The sequence below is a fragment of the Nymphaea colorata genome, chromosome 5 (assembly GCF_008831285.2).
Source record: "Nymphaea colorata isolate Beijing-Zhang1983 chromosome 5, ASM883128v2, whole genome shotgun sequence".
Classification (NCBI taxonomy): domain Eukaryota; kingdom Viridiplantae; phylum Streptophyta; class Magnoliopsida; order Nymphaeales; family Nymphaeaceae; genus Nymphaea; species Nymphaea colorata.
The window spans coordinates 186,782-204,780 of record NC_045142.1 but is presented as its reverse complement, the minus strand read 5'-3'; the positions used below and the strand labels follow the sequence as shown (position 1 = coordinate 204,780).

The 17,999-nt window shown below is 37.5% G+C and overlaps 1 protein-coding gene across 4 annotated transcripts; it reads left to right on the top strand.

Annotated features, from left to right (window-relative positions):
- The first annotated feature begins 1,728 nt into the window (after positions 1–1,728).
- On the top strand, positions 1,729–17,432 carry LOC116254759 (villin-1). 4 transcript variants are annotated; one of them, XR_007573367.1, is made up of 24 exons: positions 1,731–2,069; positions 3,042–3,168; positions 3,343–3,442; positions 3,730–3,798; positions 3,881–4,117; positions 4,296–4,473; positions 4,555–4,687; positions 4,864–5,026; positions 5,968–6,118; positions 6,214–6,299; positions 6,369–6,515; positions 8,329–8,397; positions 10,085–10,153; positions 10,242–10,379; positions 12,507–12,635; positions 13,799–13,946; positions 14,100–14,110; positions 14,674–14,814; positions 14,969–15,094; positions 15,310–15,372; positions 15,740–16,031; positions 16,133–16,305; positions 16,570–16,859; positions 17,072–17,432. XR_007573367.1 is itself a non-coding variant. In XM_050077785.1 (23 exons), exons 2-23 carry the CDS (start codon positions 3,113–3,115, stop codon positions 16,681–16,683), a joined length of 2,793 nt encoding a protein of 930 aa, XP_049933742.1. In that variant the 5' UTR covers positions 1,731–2,069; positions 3,042–3,112; the 3' UTR covers positions 16,684–16,953. The 4 variants fall into 4 exon arrangements, 2 of the variants coding, with proteins under 2 accessions (XP_049933743.1, XP_049933742.1); XR_007573368.1 differs by having other exon boundaries at positions 16,570–16,884; XM_050077785.1 differs by lacking the exon at positions 17,072–17,432 and having other exon boundaries at positions 16,570–16,953.
- Positions 17,433–17,999: the final 567 nt, after the last annotated feature.

Here is a 17,999-nt window from a genome sequence, read left to right as displayed (position 1 = left end):
AGACCATTGTTTTGATTACTGACTTGTAAAGTGGTAGCGTTTTCACATTTGATCGTTGAATGGACTTGGAGAAAGTTACAGAAAGACACATAACAAGTGGACACATGATAAACCACCGTTCAACTTTTAATAGCAAACAGATAAATGCTCAATATCTGAGAAAAAATCATAAAGAGACAAGGTTAATAAAAAGCATTTTTTTTTTATATATATAAGGGACAAATGAATATCCCTCATAAACAACCGTTTATTAATTGGCCAACAGAAGATGTTTTTGTATTTTAAGAGGAGTATTTTTGCTGTTTTGAATTAAAGTTTGAGGTGGCTTGTTCCTCTCGAAGGTTGAATTGATATTTGTTAATTGCTAAAAAATTAAGTAGTAATTTGTTGCTTGTTCGGATGTTAGGAACCTCATTGTTCAAATGTTTAGAAGCATAAATCTGATACTGATCAAAACGGGGCCCCACTCAAGCAAGGAATATTCGGTGTAAGCAACCTGCCCTGGCAATATGCAATATCCGGTGCGGCCACATGCAAAAAATATTGCTCTCTTCAAGCATCGTTTGAGTGAAATCATCAAATTTCGGGCTCATCCACTGAGCTGCATTCAAAACAGATCTGGATTCCAGCAATGAATCCCTCCTCTCCCCTGTGGATTCAAATTTATGTTTGTCGGTTGTGATATTCTTGCTTGTTTGATCAATTGCATCGAAGGAGCTTCTCAAAGCCAGGGAAATTTGCCTCCAACTAGATGACACCCTACCTTTCCTGGTCCTATAAATTAGTCCCTTTTTGTTGCAAATATTTAATGGTGCATGGTTAATCATGTGGGAAGAAGCTGTTAACATGTCATTTCTAAGAGGAAGCTTCCATTTTGTACCTTATCAGGCCCCAGTTTAATGCAGACAGAACAGCGAAGCTAATGCCGCGGGGTCTGAAATTGCCTAATACTTGCATTTCATAAAACAAATTCCCATCTTTCTTCAAACCACCGAGATAAACTATATCATTACAAGTTATAAATCAATCGTCCAACCTAATTTTGTAAAAACTTGGTTGTATCTAAACCAAGTTTTTTGATGAGTTTTGAAAACACGGTTTCTTTGTATAGATGCCATACCCAAAGCCCATCTTTTATGAGTAACCTGGTGGGGATCAGGTTTTTTTCACTCCGATTTTTACAAAACTCGGTTTTTCCTAAAACTCAATTTTGATGACACTTGAACACTCGGAAAACTTTAGTTTTAGAGATAAAAAGAAGTTTTAATTCTAAAATATGGTTTTAAAATGTCATCCTGAAGGTCTGATGCACATTGCACTTGCATCTATCTAGACAAGTAGTTCGTTCGCATCTCCAGAGTTGTTTAGAAAGAGAAGTCTCTAGAATGCAAATTTTAACTGCGAAGCTTCGAAACCTTTTGAAAATAAATTGATCTTCCGTCGGAAGAAGTCTTATCTTTCTCTCTGTTTTTGACCGTTCCTGCCGCCAACCGTCAACCGAGCAGTATTTTGCATAAAAGATATCAAGCGATCGGCACTACGTAACAAAAAGGGTACAAATCAGGAACTTTTCTGTAATAAAATCCATAAAAGGGGGACCGTTTTGCTAAAATCTATCTTCTCTCCCGATTTAGTACGAAAAGGAAAGATTCCCGCGCCCCACTCCCCTTAAGCACATATAAATATTTATTTTCAAATCTCTTTTTCACCTTTTTTTTCCCTTTGCTCCGCCCCGCCTCCTTCTTTTGCCAGCAGGGCAGAGCAGAGCAGAGTCGAGTCGAGCAGCAGCGATGGTGGGGTCTCCCCCTCTCCCATGGCCACCGAGTCACGCATGCTGATTGCCGCCCTCTCTCTCCATCTCTGCAGCCGTCACTGTCACCCCTCCATTCTTTAATCTACCGTCATCCCCACCCTCCTCTTCCTTCTTCCTTAGCCTGTCCCCTTTTCCCGTGCTTTTGTCTTCTTCGGTCTGTTTCCGGCATCTACAATACGTTTTCATTATCAATTGCTCTACTCCGGATACTTTCTAGTCGATATCCTGAGAGGGAGAGATCCGGCTGGTCGAGAAGGTAGGTGTCTGTTCGGTCTCTTGCTTTGGCGTTTCATGATCATCTTCTAGTTTGTTTCAACTGGGTCCATTCCTTTCGAGAATTGATGCTTCTGTAGCTTATCATGCTAGTTTTCTCGCCGTCGCGGGATTTTGATGAGTTCATACGATCTTAAGTTTAGTTGCGTCGTTGTCGATCCACTATAAGTCCTCAATAGCTGAAATGAGAAGTCACTAAGGAAAGCGTATATGCGCGCGGAAACTCGTGTTTCTGAAGTTGCAGGGGAGTGGTCGGATCGATGCACATACTTGGGAGAACTTCCGTAACTTACAAATGCAGCGGCTTTGCACATGGCTTACCAATCATCCATTCGTTGAATCTCATTTCCCTGGTATGAAAATTCAAGGGCAAAGAATCGCAAGGTGGAGTGTATTGTTTGGTTTATGCCACCGAATGAATTTGATCTTTCGTCAATGGATGGACGTGCAGACGGTGATAGAGACGATACCTCAGGAGCTGTTCAAATCAGATGAGAGCACGATTGGATAATGCGTGTATCTGTGCGTGCGCCAGCGTGATTCTTTTTGCTTGGATTTGAGGAAAAGATTTAGGGAAAAACTTATGAAATGTTTCTTGCATTATACCAGTCCACTTGAAGGCAAAAGACAGCGTTGCCACTTGCCAAGAAAGCATGCCAGACGGGGAAGGCATAAGCATGAGTGTCGAACTTCGTAAGGAGGCCTGTACTTCAAAACTTTCAGCGCTATTCCTCGGATCCAATATAAACGAGAATATTGTTGCAGCCAAATGTTTGGTTGCCAAAATCCGTCGTGTGATTAGTTTGCAGTGTTGATGTCCTGCGCATGTCACCAAGATTTTGCCTGTTGACGTCGGAATAGATAGACTTAATTCTTCGTGTATCTGTTGCGGTGATACTGCATTCAGATTACTATAGCACGGTTTGATCTAATTAACTGTTATTCTCGCTCTTAGGCGCATGAATAGGCGAGACACATATATAACTCGTATCGTGCTGATCCGAAAGACATATATTCCTGTGAAAGATGTTGCTGAATGATGATGGTGTTGATGTGGCTTTTCAAGGGGCCGGCGCGAAGGCGTATCCTTTATTACCGTTCACATTTTTTTAACGTACGTTTCCGTTGTTCTGCTCCAGAGCTTGTTTTTCCTATTCATCTGCCTATGCACGCGCACGCGCACACACAGAAGCACGCAAATGACAGTTCATTTATCGCGCATGACTGCTCGTATCCTTGACTCTGCTTGTTCCTAGTGGCTTAGAAATTTGGTGCATAGAAAATCTTCGCGTGGTTGCAGTGCCTAAATCTTCTCACGGGAAGTTCTTTTGTGGAAGCTCATACATAATCTTAAATGTAAGTCGTCTATGTCAACCAATTAAATCGTTCTTCGGCTTATCTCCCTTCTCCTAAACATGGTTGATAATTCCATACTGCCCCAAGTAGGATTACCTTTTTTTTTTTTTCAGTAATTCCTTTTCTTTTCCTTTTGATGTGGGGCTGCTTGGTTCAGCACTAAGTCAGTGCACGAATTCGCTTTCCGAAAAGGATAAAGACACCAAAGAAGTATCACTTCGGTTCGTCTATTTTTGCATCATTATGTGGTATCTTTACTTTGTGCTTATTTTGCTTCATTTTGTCAGACAATTTTTCTTAGAAGTGGAGTTCCTTATCATGATATTCATTATTGGCTTGGAAAGGATATGAAACCGGTATCACCGACTCTCTTATTTTAACTCGAAAGGATCAACTTTTTGTGTCGTTACTTCCTAACATATCTCCTCAAATTGGCAGGATGATTCCACGATGGCATCCGATAAGGCACTTGAACTAGATGTAGCTCTAGGCTACCATGCTGTCCAGTATAGAGAAGTTCAAGGACATGAAAGTGAAAAATTTTTGTCATACTTCAAGCCTTGTATCATACCACTTGAAGGAGTGTTTTCTTCAGAGACTGGAAGGTCTGACAATGGAAGTTACCAGGTCAGCTTATTTGTGTGCAAAGGAGAACGTGCTGCCCGCGTCAAGGAAGTATGGATTACTTATATTCAATTCAAAAAGAAAAGTTCTAGTTTTGGGATCTTGAGTTTCTTCCGAACTATAAGCGACGCATTATTATCTCTTATTTAACCACCCAATCCCTCCTCGATCTAGTTTCCTGCCTTACACAGCTGATAATTCATGTTGGATCTGATTTGTGTATTGCCAGGTGCCGTTCTCACGGTCTTCTTTGAATCACGATGATGTTTTTATACTGGACACGGAGTCAAAAATGTACCTCTTTAGTGGATGCAATTCCCGCATACAACAAAGAGCAAAAGCGTTGGAGGTTGTTCAGTATATCAATGAAAATAATCACATTGGGAAGTGTGATGTGGCAGCAATTGGTAAGTACAATTGTAGCTTTCCCACGAATTATTGTTCGACTACTGTGTAGGTGATGATAGGAACTACTTTATTGCATGTAGAGGATGGGAAATTTGTTGGTGATCCTGACGTTGGCGAGTTCTGGAGCCTTTTTGGCGGCTATGCTCCCATCTCAAAGAATTCAGCTAGCCTCAGTAACGTAGAGCTTCAAGGTTCCTCAGCAAAGCTATATTGGTGAGTATGCATGACTGAGTGAATAACCATGGTCATGTTAACATGTTGATTATATGATAATCCTTCTGCGTGCAACTATGTATTACCTGTGAAGCTTCTTGGTGAAAGTTAAACATCATGAGATGTATACTTTCTATGCTTCACTTAGATAGGCTCGTGATATACTTTCGTGACAGGGTAGCTCGCAAGAAACTGTGCCTCATTGGAGACAATCTATTGAAGAAAGATTTACTGTGCTCAGATAAATGTTATATGCTTGATTGTGATGGGGAGATTTTTCTTTGGATGGGAAAGAATACTTCGCTGACTGAAAGAAAGGAATCCATTTTAACTGTTGAGGTAATTCGACACCTTATCAATGTACACTGTCAGGTCCTTAATTCTTGTACATTCTTTGCATGCATAAACGGTTATGTTGTTAATCTGGACCATAGTCACGAAAAACCCTCCTTTTCGAAAAAACCCTGATAAAAATGTTAAAAACAATGAAAACTAAAAAACCTGTCTTTTTAAGAAACTCCAAAATGAATCTTTCGTGTTTTTTCTTCATTATTTTTATGTTATTTTGCTTTAAAGTTTAAAACTTAAGTTAAATTATTTATCTTCATTTCTATCATTACTAAAACATCATTTTTATCATTTTGTTTTCTCGTTAGTTTTTCATTTATTTTAGTTTTTCCTATTTTTTATGATTTTTTTTCTAAAAAAGTTGAAGAATTTTTCCGAGATTTTTCTGGGGAAGGCCAGGTTATCATTAATTTTCATAACGCAGACGTTGCTGAGGGAGGCATACAACTATCATAGCATGTGTTTGCATGGATTTTATAGGTAATAAATCTGGGGCAGATCATAGCATTCACCAGAAATAGTTACTGGAAATCTGGAATCGTTAAGTAGGAATTTTGATTCCTTTCAAATAGGTCACTGATAGTTGTAAGTGGCTGCGATAAGTATCCTTGATTTCAGATCTAATAGTGACAGGCAGATTTTTATTCAATCTTAATTGACTGCCAACTCTACAAAATGATGTTCAGGGATACATGCACAAGGAGCATTCTTAATAAAAGTACATGCTTTTTAAAAATCCAAAAAAATGGCTGCAGGATGATCCATAAATTATATAATATCAGAACTTACCTGGTAAAGTGAAAAAAAAAAAAGCGAGCAATCAATCTCCGCTATGTACTTTGTCATGCTTGTGCATACAAATACAAATCTTTAATTTTTATTTTCTCTGCTGTCATTTTTTGTCTTGTTACTCTTGTTATCTTGTTTTACAGGATACAATCCATTCTCAAGGGCGGTCCAGGAGTACCAATGTGACTTTTCTGACAGAGGGTTCTGAGACAGTGAAATTTACAACTTATTTTGATTGCTGGCCTCAAGTTTTTGCCCAAAGTCTGTATGAGGAAGGAAAAGGAAAAGTTGCAGGTAAAGTTCTAACCTCTAGGTAATCTGTATTTTACAGAAACAATTTGATTTTCCATTGATCTGACAAACTTGTTTCATGCTTTGTTTATTCACAGCAATGTTTAAACAGCATGGTTTTGATGTGAGGGAGCTTCCAACAGAGGATCCTGAGCCATATATAGACTGCGTTGGCAGCCTAAAAGTAAGTCCTGAGAGCAACTTCATCTGTTACGATATAGTGTTTGATGAGCAAGTTCTTTGCTTGATTCAGGTCTGGCGAGTTGCGTCTCACACCATAGTGCCTGTTGAAACAGGCAAGCTGTTCAGTGGGAATTGTTATATTTTGCAGTACACATACCTTGGAGATGAAAAAGAAGAGTGCATTTTTTATGCCTGGTTTGGCAGTGACAGCACCATGGTGTGTTATCCTTCTTTTTGGAAATACACTGTTTAAAATTAGCTGTTCAAATTATATAAGCCTGACAGATAACTGTGTGATTCGAGTAAACTTAGTTAAGCTGCTGATGGATCAATCCTGGTCCTCTTTCTATCTACATTTGTGTCAGTTTGTATGCTGGAGTTGCACTTGATTGTCATTCGTATGCAGATTCTGATGATAGAGATGAATTAAAAATGTAGCCTAATTTAAAAGTTAAAATAGCTTCCACTAAGGTCAAATTTTCTAGCTTTTCTAGTTAGTATCGTTTAACGTAGATATTTTAGGAATCAATTGTAGTTAAGAGGCATCGAACTGAATCAGTCACTGATTGCAAAGCCATTAATATTACATGAAAAAAATCAGTTCCAGAAATTTGTATACATGAGATGTTTCATAGTGGTTAAAGAATTCTCATGGTTCAAATTTCACTAGAATTAGTCTGTGGTATTCATGCATGACAAGATGCTCACTGTTGTTTCATACAAGGTGATATTGTGAAAGGAATCTTTGTTCCTAACTAATGGCTACATGGTTTGCTACTTCAGGTACTAATAATTTTTTCCAAATCTGTCTTCCTTATACTGCAGCTTGTAATTCTCCATATCCAGCAAAATTATGGGCCACTATTTGAAGTTTTGAACCTCAAACCTTAATCACAAATATGTTATTTTTAAAAGAACATGCTTTTTTTATCTCCAAGATAACTCTCAATGCTAATATTGGAACATAACTGGATGTTTTCAAAATATCATGAGAAAACAAACATTGCAATATTCTTCTTGAGAAATGAATCTTCATTTATACATCTTTTAAGTAAATATTTTTGATTTTTTTATAATTTAAGAACTTCTATCACCGTTTTTTGCCAACACACATTTTTGTAAGAAAAGTAGTAGAAGCCTCATTCTTCCATAAATTTTCTATGATCTTCTATACTTTCATATATATATATATATATATATATATATATATATATATATCCTTAGATTTGTCTGTCTAGGTCTGGATGGAGAAATCCTCCTGCCTCTCACAGCACGTTTGATTGGATGGAAGGCTGGATGGCCGGAGGGTATGGGGAGTACAATGTTGCCATGTACCAACATTGCTGGATGGTTAAAGTTTAAGAAATTGTCGCTTTAAAAATAATAACTGAATTGGTATCAATCGTGGTTTATGATGCGGTGGTGGTTTACGGTGGTCTCAATGATGATTTATGGTCTTTTTAGTGACAATTTTTTAGACTTTACCCATATGACAACTATCTAGCACACGACAACATTGACTTTTCCTACACACACACACACACACACAAAATGTTTTATGATCTTTTTAGCAACAAAATTTTAGATTCTACCCATCCTACAACTGTCCTGCATATGGCAGCATTGACTTTTCATATATATATATGTTTTTATATTAAAAAAAGATCTCCACTACAATTTGTGTTTGTATGTGCATACACATTCCTAACCAAGTACCCCGTACTGGAACATTTGGTGGTTTGCAATCCATGACCTAAGCTGGCAATTTTTCATAGGTATGTTGTCAACATGTTTTATCATTCATTTGTACCACATGTGACATTTTGCAATTCACACCAGAATCATGCCACATTTTTCTGCCTTCTTCAATTCTGTAAGCCATTCACTAACAGAAAATGGGAGTAATTGTCTTGAATATGTTCAATTCAACTCTGGATCATACATTAAATTTCTTCACTTGTTCCTCATAAGTCTTCTGTTTTTTCTGCATCATGACTAGTTGAAAGTTGAAACAAGTATGTTTTCTGCAGGAGGATAGAGTGGATGCTATCTCTCTCATGCATTCACAGGTTGATTCAGTTGGTGGTCAGCCAGTTATGGTTGGTTACTTATTTACCTTTACTATTTGCCTATATTTATGTATAACAAATGGTTCCAGAATATAATTGAAGTTTATTGATGAACTAACTAAGCAGCTTACATATTGTGCAAAAATAAGGACAGCTATAAGCTACTGTGTTCCTGGATGATGATATTGCTTCATGTATGTGTCAATTTCCTTTTAACGTCTTTTGAAATGTTTGTAACTTCAGTGTTTATGTACCAAGGAACTACTTAATTTCTTTATGAAATCATACTTAGACTTTAATTAGTCTATAGGGTACCATTTATTTCCTAGTAGCTTGACCTCTAGGAATTTCAATGCAATTATTAAGTATAATCTTTTGACAGCAAGTTCCTTTTGAAGATAAGCCAATGGCCAGATCTTCCCTCGTATATGAACTTATCATGTTGTGCATATTTCCAACCAAAAATTAGATGCAAAATATTGCTGGTTTTTTGCTTCAATGATGTATTTGAAATGTTACTGCCGTAAATGCTCATGAAAGAGGTTTGCTGTTTCAGGACAGGTCTGGAAGTGAGAGAAAATGTTTTGCAGGCTGAAAGTTCGATAGAGCTTTTCTGTAAGATATTTTCATACTCACAAATATCTACAATATTTTGAGAATACCCCAATATTTATTGCCATCTCTAAGCCAACCAATATTATTGGCTAACTACACCAATAGTTTCGAAATACTACCAAAAATGAAAGTATTGCGATGATTATCTCTCGTTATTCCCTATATTTTTCTGGAACATGCAAAAAGTTTCTTTTTCATAATTTTTAAACGTGTGAGTTTTTCTTTTATGTTTTCAAGAAGGGTTTTCTACTATTTCTCTCCATTTTTGCAAGTAGAATACTAGAAAGCTTATTATTAATAACTCTTATTTGTGTTTTTTATATTTTGACATTTTAAACATTCCAAGACTATCTTGAGAAAGGCCATATTTTGAAAAAAAATTCCACGAAAAACTTGTCTAGAACTATGTGACTGTGTCTACTGTTTATTGTATTATGCCTGAACATTTTCAGAGCCTTAGGTTGATTGTTCCATTCTATGTGGACAATTAACAAGTAATCCTAATAAAATGTCAGGTTCCAAGCTTCAAGAAAATGGAATTTGTAAATGAATAGTTGTAAGTTATGAGTTGTTTGCACTTTGCACAGTGAGGGCCATAAACTTTTCTTGGAGAAGCAAAGAACTTATGTGCGTCATATTCTTAATTTGTCCAGGCCTCTAAACAGGTGAATAAACCTTCTTATGACTTAGGTAGTTATATTGATAGGGTGGTGTATATTGCAGAAATTCTGATATGAATTATACTATTGATGCCTTGATCTAAAAACGCCTGTGCTCCACACTTGTTTTTCACTATATTCGGCGTCATGTAACTGTGCAATAGGTTCAATTCAACGCATGTTGCTTTTTTTTGTACTAAATGTGTGATTGTTGGGACCATGTTTGTGTGATGAGGTGATTTCTTGTTTTGCATTCCGAGCTAGTCATTTTAATTATTAGAAGTCAATGTTCTGGTTTTTTCCTGCCTTTTTCATTATGGTATCATGCGAGGAATCAAGGTCATATTCCTTACTGTAGATGAAGTCAGTTCATCCATTGCTGCACATATAAAGCATTTTCTGATTCACGTGCTCTTAATGATGACATCTTCATCTTACACTAGGCTCAGCTTTTTGAAGGCAAGGAAACAGTGCAGTTCTTTTACATCTTCCAGAGATTAGTCATTTACAAGGTGCGTATGACGTCACAAGCACAACATGGAAACTAGAAATAAAGAGTATATTATTTTCTCCTTCTATGATCTCTGATATGCTCTGCAGGGTGGGCTAAGTTCTGAATGTAAGAAGTATGTTGAACAAAATGGAATAGCTGATGAAATGTATCATGAGGGTTCTATTGCCCTTTTTAGAGTTCAAGGTACAGGTTCTGCGAACATGCAAGCCATCCAAGTTAATCTGGTATGTTGTAATTCTGAGCTTCTGAGAAAATTGTGTTAGCTGTTTAGTAGTAGATACCTCCAATCTGTATGTTGAAATGATTATTGAACAGAAAAAAGTTCAAGCAGCTAGTACCATAAACCTGCTCGGTGATATGGAATTATGGATAAACATTGCCACCACATATGTTCCTATTCCCATAAACCACTATCACCAGTTGATCCATATATTATTGTCCATGGAACTAAAGTTGAAAAAGTTCAGGGATGTGATATCTTAATAATTATGTGGTCCATTGTTGCCAATCTGTTATGGTAAAGAAATGTCTTCCTTTGTGTTAACATTAAGGGTTTGTCCTATATTCTCAAACTCAAAACTGTAATATTTGGAAACTAAGTTAAGAAAATGCAAGCATGAGCTGATAAGTCTTCTTGGGTTCTGCAGTGAGTATGAACCATGAAGCAACTGCAAAAGCTTTCCAAAGATGGTAATAACTTGATAAGATTCAAGATTTCACATGTTTTTGAAGGTTACGTATGTTCATCTGTTTCAATAGGCTTGCAGGAGGCATGCAGGATTACCCTCCCATGTAAGTAACCTAGGTCTTTAGAAAGGTTAGGGCAGAGTCAACTTGACTCAGGTGTGGGTATGGCAACTGACAATTTGCTTTCCTTTTCATTGAACCATAGAAACGTAGCTTGTTAATCCATTTTATGTATACTCCTGCACCCGCACCTGCACCCATGGTTTTCTTTGAAAAATGCTTCACCCGCATTTACACCATACCCTGCACAATTGTGCCATAGCCTCTATTGAATGGCTTCTTGAGAATTTTCATGAGATGATAATCCTCTTAGAAGTTGGGTCACTATCATGCGACATGGCTATCCAGTTCCCATTTACCTGTTCCTTTCATGTCAGCATTTTCCAGTGATTTGTCAAGGTGAAGGTACACTAACCATTGGTTCCTCATATAAGTAGATAAAATGAATGGCATAAATTTGACTTCTAATTACTTGTACCTGAGAACAGAATGCTGGTCGATATATTGCATTGACTCATGGACCTGGTCAAAGCCCTATAATATAGTTTTTCTTATTTGTACACAATTGATGCTGTAATTGATCAAAGGATTCAAACATACCTGACTTTGTTCATGCCATGCGTAGTTTATCAGTTGAATTTAAGACAGATATGACATTTAGACCTTTATTTGATATTGATTGCTTTACATGATGAATGGTGGATTTCGTTTTCATGAGTCAGCCTCAAGAGAACTTGTTGACCTTGCTTAATGAACACAATGCTTCTTTTGATGTAAGGCTCAGAAATTGAATAGCATTTTTGAAGTAATGCTGTCTACAGGTTGGCAGCCGAAAGACCTGATTGAAGGGTTGTAAAAGTTTCCTTTTCTAGTACTTCAGCTCTCAGAACCTGGAAGCTCCTTTCCCATGAAATTCCATGGAGGGAAAATCCACAGAAGATACCATTTTGCAATAATCTTATTCTATGTAGGCGAAAATCATCACTAGGTAAATGGCTGCCAGACTCCTTCGTAGGACTAGTTGGTTTGGTAGGATCCCGAATTATGATAGAAAATAAGTGCTTGCATAATTGGATGAAAAGGTAATACAGCACAATATTTGAAATCCCCATACTTTCTGGAATGTATCCACTTCTAAATACAACAAGTCTGCATTTTCTTTTACATAGTTGACATATCTCCTTCTAATTTGAGGAGCCTGAGATTTGCAAAGTTACCTGTTTGCATGATACATTTCGATAACAGAATGAAAGAAAACTAAAGCTCAACTGCATTACTGGGATGTAAGATACACATTTATACAGATGGTGTTACCACCATGTGGCTGCCTATATTCTCACCTCATACTTCATTTCATAGAATAGGTTGCTCACCAGTGGATTGAGCACAGACACAGTTTTCTAATGCTTGGGTCAAAGAGCTGTGCATTGATGCAGTCTCAAAGATAAACATGTATAGATACACATGTAGGATATGCATATGCACAATCATACAAGTAAGCGGTTTACATAACTTCTGTTTAACATTGCGCTTAGTCTTTGCAGTGGTAATGTATGTGGCACTTGAGATTTACGAAAATAAGGCACTGTTGTTCACAATTTCAGGTCTCAAGTTCACTTAACTCATCATTCTGTTATATTCTGGAGGCAGAAGCATTTATGTTCGTTTGGACTGGCAACCTTTCTTCTCCAAAAGACCATGATATTGCTGACAGAATGCTGGACCATCTTAATGTATGTTTTTAACTTGGATTTCTGTGCTACAATTCAGATTTACTTTGAAGCTTAAGTAGATTTGCTGCTCAGATTTGAGGGATACTCATGTTCACAAGGATACTTTGTCCCTTCCTTTCCTTAAATAATAAATCCACAGGGAAATGGGATAAAGGAAAAGATACTAATGTTTGGCAATGAACCTTGTACTTGTTTTCCTTAAATAATAAATCCACCGATAAGTGAAATAAAGAATGAAGTTGTATCTTGTATACCTTAGGGTGCCACCTTCCACAAGGTATTTTTTCTATGATCAGCTGATGGGGTACTGTTTTTGCATTGACCATTTACATTAGCACTCCATCGAAAGATAGTAAATGAAACAGATAAGTTGGAATGGTTAGTGTCGTGCAAAGGGAAGCTGTACCTGGATTTTATGGATAACTATGGGACACATAAGATTGTAGATCCATTTATAGATAGCTTACAACTGTGCATATCTATGTGGATAGAGAAAACATCAGAAATGGCAATCAGCTCTGAATCTTTGATGCTCTTATGAATAAAATACTGGAAACCTGCAAAGAGGAAAGTGGAAGGAGGGGCTGTGACTTTCTCAGCCTTGTTGCTGTAAAGAACAAACTAATGTGCTGAAAAGAACATGATGATTTTGCACACAACAACAAACAGAAACAAGTGGAAATAAGAGTTCTATCATTATAACTGACCTATATCACATGGATAGAGCTGAATATGCAGTGATATGACAATTTTTTATGAAGTTGCGATATGGTTTATAGAGCAGGGGAAATGAAATAGGAGTCAAAATGGACTATGCATTTCACACAAAGACAATATTTGTAACAACCCAAACCACTCTCACACTAGGCTCGGCTTTCCGGTCTGGCAGATCCCAACCTGCCCGTAACAGCTTCGGTTTAAACTTCAAAAAGGTTAGGAACCAGAACATTCAATCACTTAGCCAACCCCCTGATAAGTTCTCCAAGGTTTCTCACAATCTTAGATATGAGAGTAAAACTTTGAGGTGTTGCATTAAATTTGCATATCTCGACATAGATGCTGAATTTAAATGTGGTTCATGGGGAATTCAAGAAATGTTAAGATAAAACTAGTTTGTTCCTCTTTCTATGACCTTTTAATTATAGTCTGGTGATTCTTGACAGCCTAAGAAACAACCTATACAAGTGAAGGAGGGTAGTGAACCAGACATCTTTTGGGATGCAATTGGGGGGAAGATGGACTATCCAAAGGAGAAGGATACTAAGGAATTTGTTGAGGATCCACATTTATTTGTCTGTATTGGTATAGAAGGTTAGCTTCATTCTTTTGACTGTGATTATTTCTCTTTTTTATGGATGATATAGTTATTTCTTGTTTTGCAATTCTTTACATCCAAGGAGAAACTAACAAATATTTTGGTTTTTCTTCTTGTTACTGGTGCCTTTGTGGACTCTTCATTTCCAGGTGATCTTAAGGTAGTTCCCAGTTATCATCCTAATGACATCCCAGTTCTATATAGTTTTATGTGTTTGGGGTTATTGTGGCTGCTGCCAAATAATTACTGTTATATCTACATGATATGCTTTCTGAGATATCATGCCACAATACAAACATCCCAGTTCTATAAAATATGTGTTTGGGGTGTGGCTGCTGTCAAATAATTACTGTTATATCTACATGATCTGATTTCTTAGATATCATGCCACAATGCAAACACATGATTCATTCTTCTCCTGCTTCCATGTAATTCATTCCTAGTATTTTAGTAAGAGAAGCCTTGTCTCTTACAATGGTTATTTAATACTCATCTATTAGCTTGTCACCAACAACTGCTGCTTCAGGAGTTGTCTCAATGTTCTTATGAAGCCTTTGTTTGTGGGTGAAATCTGGAAATGTTAATCCTTAAGTTGTACTTTCAATAAAGAGCTTCATCTTTATAATCATTTTATAATGCATTTGCATTCTGTAGCATTTGATTGAACTGTTGCATTTTGTGCATAGAAGTGCGCTTATTGACAATGTGATGGTGGTGTTTCAGGTCAAAGAAATATTTAACTTCAGTCAAGATGACTTGACCACTGAAGATGTGTTTATACTTAATTGCCATACTGAACTTTATGTATGGATAGGGCAGCATGCTAAATTTAGATCCAAAGAATCAGCTTTCTCAATAGCTAAGGTATATACCCTTGAGTCTTTTGTTTTGATGAATAGATTTTTATAGAAGCTCATGCCTGAAATTTTTGTTATTTAAATGCCCTTTGGCATGCTTGTGAATGTTATGTGGTTCCACTGACTTTTACTAATGCTTTTTTGCTTCTTTGAACCAACAGAAATTTATTGACCTAGATATTCTCCTGGAAGGGATGTCCTTAGAGACTGCAATACATGTTGTTATGGAAGGATATGAGCCAAAATTCTTCACCCGTTTCTTCTCATGGGATACTTCAAAGGCATCTGTGAGTATACTGTCCTTGCATTCTACCATTGTACGGCATTATGAAGGTGGTGCATATTCCATACATCTATCCTCAGTAACGCAAGCTGTTTTAGTTAATTGCTAGTGCAGCAAGAGTGGAGTAAAATTTTGCATGTGAAAACAGTTCTAGGTGGATGTTTCATGTCCATGTTTTGTTCAGTAGATAACTTTAAGCTTTTCTATGCACTTCTGCAGATGCATGGGAACTCATTTGAGAGAAAACTGGCAGTTGTGAAGGGACTTGGCCCTAAGCTGGAAGTAAGTCATGGTTTGGAACTTTCGATGGTTCATAATTAAAGTTAATACTGAATAAAATGGAAAACTTACAGCTTTTTTTAAGACATAAAGGCCTACTTTTTGTTTTTTGTGGAAATTACAAATTGTCATTTTAAGGAACCATAAACTATATTTTTGTTTTGACATTGTGATTCTTTCTAATTTTCTTTCGTGCAGTAGTGTTCATTAGAGAAAGATAGATACTTCTCATGTTACTAGTGTTCATACTTCATAAGAGAAAAGAAAGATACTTTTCATGTTACTGAATGGAGTTCCGGTAGATGATTATCAGTTAACTTTTGAATGGAGTTGCTATAAATGATTTGGTAACTTTAGTGCTTCTAGACAGACACCAAAAAAGATTCCTAGAGCATATAGAGCGGGTGATACTAGTAAATCGTCACAGCGCTCCAGAAGCAAATCAACCACTTCTGAGAGGACTGCACCAAGAAGCAAATCCCCAGCATTTACTGCATTAACCTCAAGGTTTGAGGCATCAATTGCCCCTCAATTGTCCACCCCACCTGTTGTCAGGAATCTCTTTGTTAAATCTTCTGAAGACAGCTTAAACCTGGGAAAGACTTCCAGCATTTCACCTGGAATTGAAAGCTCCGAATCCTGTGGAATGAAACAATCAAAAGGTAATGTTTTGTTGCAGTGCATTTGTGTTTTTGGTGAATAAACTTCTCTATGAAATATGTTTTTCCCTTGACTTACACAAATGTATATATGCACTCGGCAGAGGGGTTTTTGGATTCTGTTCCAGCAAAAGAAGAGGCAAGTGTATCTTCGACCGAAGAAATCCTGACAAATGGCAATGATGCACTATCAGTTGGCTTGCAAACATTTCCTTATGAAAAGTTAAGAGTTTCCAGCAATGACCAAATAATAGGTGTCGAGATAACTAAAAGAGAGGTATTCTTCGGCTATTTAGCACAATGATTAGTCATAATTTATGTTAGATGTTGCTTCCTGAGCAAAAACAAGCTTGTAGGCACTCTTAGATCGACATGTGATGCAAAATAACTGCAATTTTTGGCTGTTTGATCCTATCTTGATTTGTTTTCCTTGTTGCTCGACCATTCGTTTTCTGAGAGACACTGGCTAGGTGCATCCTATGATAATGTGAATAGTAAGGCAGTTTCTTATGCGAACATTTTTTGTATTTCGTGGTTGCAGGCATATTTATCTGCTGAGGAGTTTATGGGAGTATTCGGAATGGCCAAGGAAGCATTTTACAATCTACCGAAGTGGAGACGGGACAAACTTAAGAAGCTGCATGATCTGTTTTAAGGCTTCCGAGTTTGTTGGACATGCGATGATCACTTACCAGCATGTATTTACAAGTTTTTGTGCATATTCGTTTGCACACTCAAACATATGTTTATACGTGAATGCTTTGATGTTTGCCAAGCTATGAGCATGCGTGGGGGTACACCTTTGGAGCACTTGTCCACTTTTGTATTTGCGTAAGTCATTTGTATTTTCATCGAGGTACACCTTAATGCTGGAAGCTCTATTTTTTTACATGTTCCAATAAATTGGTCAAGTTTGAGAAATTTCTATCTCTGTCTCTCTCTTGTCTGGTTTGGAAAGTTTTGTGTTTACCATTTCTAAGTTAGACGTGGAGCTGCAGTATACTTCGATGTTGAAAGTCAAGGTGCTTTTTTCTCTTTTGTAGATTGGATCGAGGTCGAGAACAGGATGGGAAATTGAAAATTGAAGGGGTCGGCGGGAGAACATATGCCTTCTGATGATTAGCCTCACGGGGTACTCTTTTATCTGACCAAGGTCGCCATTATTGACACCATCAGGACTCCAACAAGAACACCACCCACCATGACTACTTCATAGGTAGGCGGCCCAACCCACGAAAGCCTGTCGCTTGGTTTTGTTCATGTGATGCCTATGTTAGCATTAACTTTTGGCAATCACCAGATCTCCATTTTCATTGAATCCTTCGCCGGCCCATCTTTTAATTCGACTTTAGTTGCAAATTATGACGGTTTGACAATTCAATCCATGTCTCAGATAATTGTGCATCTTTATCCCTGAGGTGATTACAATGAGTGTAGCGTAAGTTGGTTGCCCTGCTGTTTATCACCAGTTCAATTATCGCGAGTATTATATTCCTGAACTGAACATTAGGGGCTGATTAAAAAGTTGGTGGTACACTATATCCAGTCTAGGTCCCCGAGCAACCCCTGCATCATGAGTCAAAAGGAAAGAGGGGAAGCTTTCATGCTCACCTGGAAATTAGCGACGACGATGATGGCAAGGGACCAATTAGTGCGCCGACCAGTTGTATGCTATGACCCCAATTAAGTTTCCTGAATAACCGGCAAATTTACTGTACCAATTAAAATTAATTGACAAAGTGAATATTTTCCGTGCACATTAGCGAGGCGAAATCTTTGCATTATTTTAATTAGTGTACAGTGGTAGAGATTTTGTTTGGGGGTCATCCTCCCTAATTGCAGCTCATGTGGGCATATAATGGGGTCATGGACGTACTAGTAGAGTGCATGGGCGGCCACACGTACGCGTCCAAATAGCTGCTCCAGGCGCAACTTGACGCTTGAAGACAAGAACCTAAAGGGAGCAGAGCA

What these genes read in the sequence shown, in the direction of transcription:
- LOC116254759 (XM_050077785.1), top strand. Translation starts at nt 3,113, where the DNA reads ATGTTGCTGAATGATGATGGTGTTGATGTGGCTTTTCAAGGGGCCGGC. An exon ending in GCTCATACATAATCTTAAAT is followed by an intron (nt 3,443 to 3,729) that starts GTAAGTCGTCTA and finishes TCATTTTGTCAG; the next exon opens with ACAATTTTTCTTAGAAGTGG. An exon ending in GTGCTGCCCGCGTCAAGGAA is followed by an intron (nt 4,118 to 4,295) that starts GTATGGATTACT and finishes GTGTATTGCCAG; the next exon opens with GTGCCGTTCTCACGGTCTTC.